General features: G+C 36.6%; 1 protein-coding gene across 1 annotated transcript; it reads left to right on the top strand.

Annotated features, from left to right (window-relative positions):
• Window positions 1–292: 292 nt before the first annotated feature.
• On the top strand, window positions 293–772 carry LOC138017776 (uncharacterized). Its single transcript, XM_068864758.1, has one exon. The coding sequence runs from the start codon at window positions 293–295 to the stop codon at window positions 770–772; it is 480 nt and encodes a 159-aa protein (XP_068720859.1).
• Window positions 773–2,655: the final 1,883 nt, after the last annotated feature.

Genomic DNA, 2,655 nt, shown 5'->3' with positions numbered 1-2,655 from the left:
TGTTTCTCGCAGAAACAGTGGAAATTTAGCGACTGCCAGATCCGTAAAGCGATCGTGCCGGAGGTTGAAGCGCAACATTGGTTGGTGGAAGACAGTTTCCTCAACATATTCAGCCTCATGGTTTAAGAAAACGTTTAGAATATCCCGGGGAACATTTGATTTTATATTAGAGAAAATCCGACACCGGCTACAAAGAGAAACCAAGAGCTAACATCCCATTAGCCCAGAAGAGAGACTCGCCATTTGTCTCTACCGTTTAGCTTGAGGAGATTATTATTTCACTATATCAGAAATGGTGGGTCGTGGGCTTTCCACTGTAAGCTCCATTGTACACGAGGTCTGCGAGGCTATAGTAGAAGAAATGTGGGACAGTTCGCTTTCATGTTATATACTTACAACAGAGGATGACTTTAAAGGTAAAATTCTTGACACCGAAGAACTCTGGCAATTTCCTTGTTGCTGGGCAGCCATAGATGGCTGCCACATCCCAATCAAGTGTCCGGATGGGGGCCTGGAAGCGTGCAAAGAATACCACAACTTTAAAAACTTTTATAGCATAGTTTTGATGGCACTGGTTGATGCCAAATACCGGTTTGTTTCGGCTACCTGTGGATTTCCTGGTAACAACCATGATTCAATCATTTTCCAATTCACCAATCTTTGGAATAAAATTGAAGAGGAGAACTACCTGCCAGAAATTGCTACGAAAGTGTATAGTTTTTCTGTGCCACCTCTTGTTATTGGAGACTCTGCATTTCCCTTTTGTCCCTGACTGATGAAACCATATGGTAACTCTGATCTGACCAGAAAACAAAGCTATTTCAATTATCGTTTAAGTCGTGCACAGATGGTGACAGAGGGTGCTTATGGTCAACGCAAAGGCAGGTGAAGGGTTCTTCTAAGAAAATGCGAAAGTAGCAGTGATGCAGTGAGGTTAGCAACACTGACTTGTATAGTTCTGCATGATGTCTGCATTGACCAAGGAGACTCTATTTCCAAAAAGCTTGATCTCACTTTAGACCCAGTAACTCAAGAAAGAAGAAACCGTGCAGAAATCCGTGAGCTCCTTCAAATGAGAGACGTTCCAAAAGTTAAGAATACTTCAGGTGCTGCTCAAAAGATCCAAAATGCACTTAGTGATTAATAATTTGTGGCAAGAAAAGGTAACTGGTATAGTATGTTAAAATACACTAGCTATCTCAAACTCCCATTTCTTTCAATGTGTCATGATTTTTTTTTAAAGCATGGGCAAAGCAAACCGATAGTGTCATATTTATTTGAGTCATCAGACAAACAAACAGCCATGTATTTTATGGCACCTGTCATCTCTGTTTACATGATGACTACAATGGCATGCTTGAATCTGGCGGCCCTGTTAGCCTGATTGAGTGTTATGTGAACCTCGCCGACTTTCTGTTCAATATAATATTAAGAGGGATGACAGTTGCAGGCTAAACAAACTGCTCCCTGAGATCAAAAGCACATAAGTATTGTGTGTTTCCAGAAAATATTCATACCCTCCACAACCCCTCCCACTCTCTTTAATGTCTAAATTTGGTGATTTGTGTGGAGAACAAGATCAAACCCATCTGGAAGATGAGGCTCATTGAATCCTCCTCCCTCAGAATTCTCATACATGTCCTGTAGGGATGCAATATTTATTGGAACCACATGAATTTTTTGTGACACATACACATGTTATGTGGGTTCTACTGCCTGCATGCAAAGTTGTGGTATTTTGTCTGTCCCTACATGTAGCTCCTATCAGCTCAGATCGGACAATTCTTATTCAACTCTAGCAACAATCACCTCGATAAGGATCACAACAGCATGCATAATTGTACTGTCCTGTTTTTTTTTTTTTTCATTAAGAAAAGTGATTATGGCAAAGGGCTCTAAAAAGAAAATTTTTGTATCCTCTAAAATATTCCCAGCACATTTGGTGACTCTGTTAATACTTCTGCAAATACACAAAAATACTTTATACAAGATGACAAATTATGCTGCATGCTGCAAATAATAAATTGAGTTAACTCAATTTTACCTTCAACCTTTCAAATACAATCCAATTTTATTCTAATATAAAGGCAATATTGAAATTGGGAATTTATTTATTATTTCTTCTTTGAAAAATGAAAATATCACAATGGCTGATGCAATATTTTTGTGAATCTCTTAATTTTTTCAATTTACAGTAAATATCTTTTCAAATTTCCCAGAACAGGAAATGGAAGCTCGTCCTTCATTTCTTAAAATATACAATTACAATGTCTGATAGAAGTAGGTTTCTTTAACCTTTTGGATATAACAATAAATTTATTCTTTCATACAAAATCTCCTGAACAGAAAATTATGGGAGTTACAATTCCTTCTTCGTTGAAATTTCTATCACAATATCTGAGAAAAAATTTTTGTTAGAGTATATACTTTTTATTTTTATACAAAAATCTTCCAGAACATGGGAGTTACAATTATTTCTTTGTTGCAAATAGAAATAAAATATTTCTAAATATTTCTTATGAATAATTTCTTATAAATATAAAAACTCCCAAACAGATAATATGAGGCATTAACATGACTGATGAAACAAAATCTGTCCTTTTCTTTGTGTATTTCTTTGACCCTGGTTTACACAAGCATACACAATTTTTAGCA

The sequence above is a fragment of the Montipora capricornis genome, chromosome 9 (genome assembly GCF_036669925.1).
Source record: "Montipora capricornis isolate CH-2021 chromosome 9, ASM3666992v2, whole genome shotgun sequence".
NCBI lineage: Eukaryota > Metazoa > Cnidaria > Anthozoa > Scleractinia > Acroporidae > Montipora > Montipora capricornis.
Note: the sequence above shows the minus strand (reverse complement) of the source record. Positions and strands in the feature narration are given on the sequence as shown.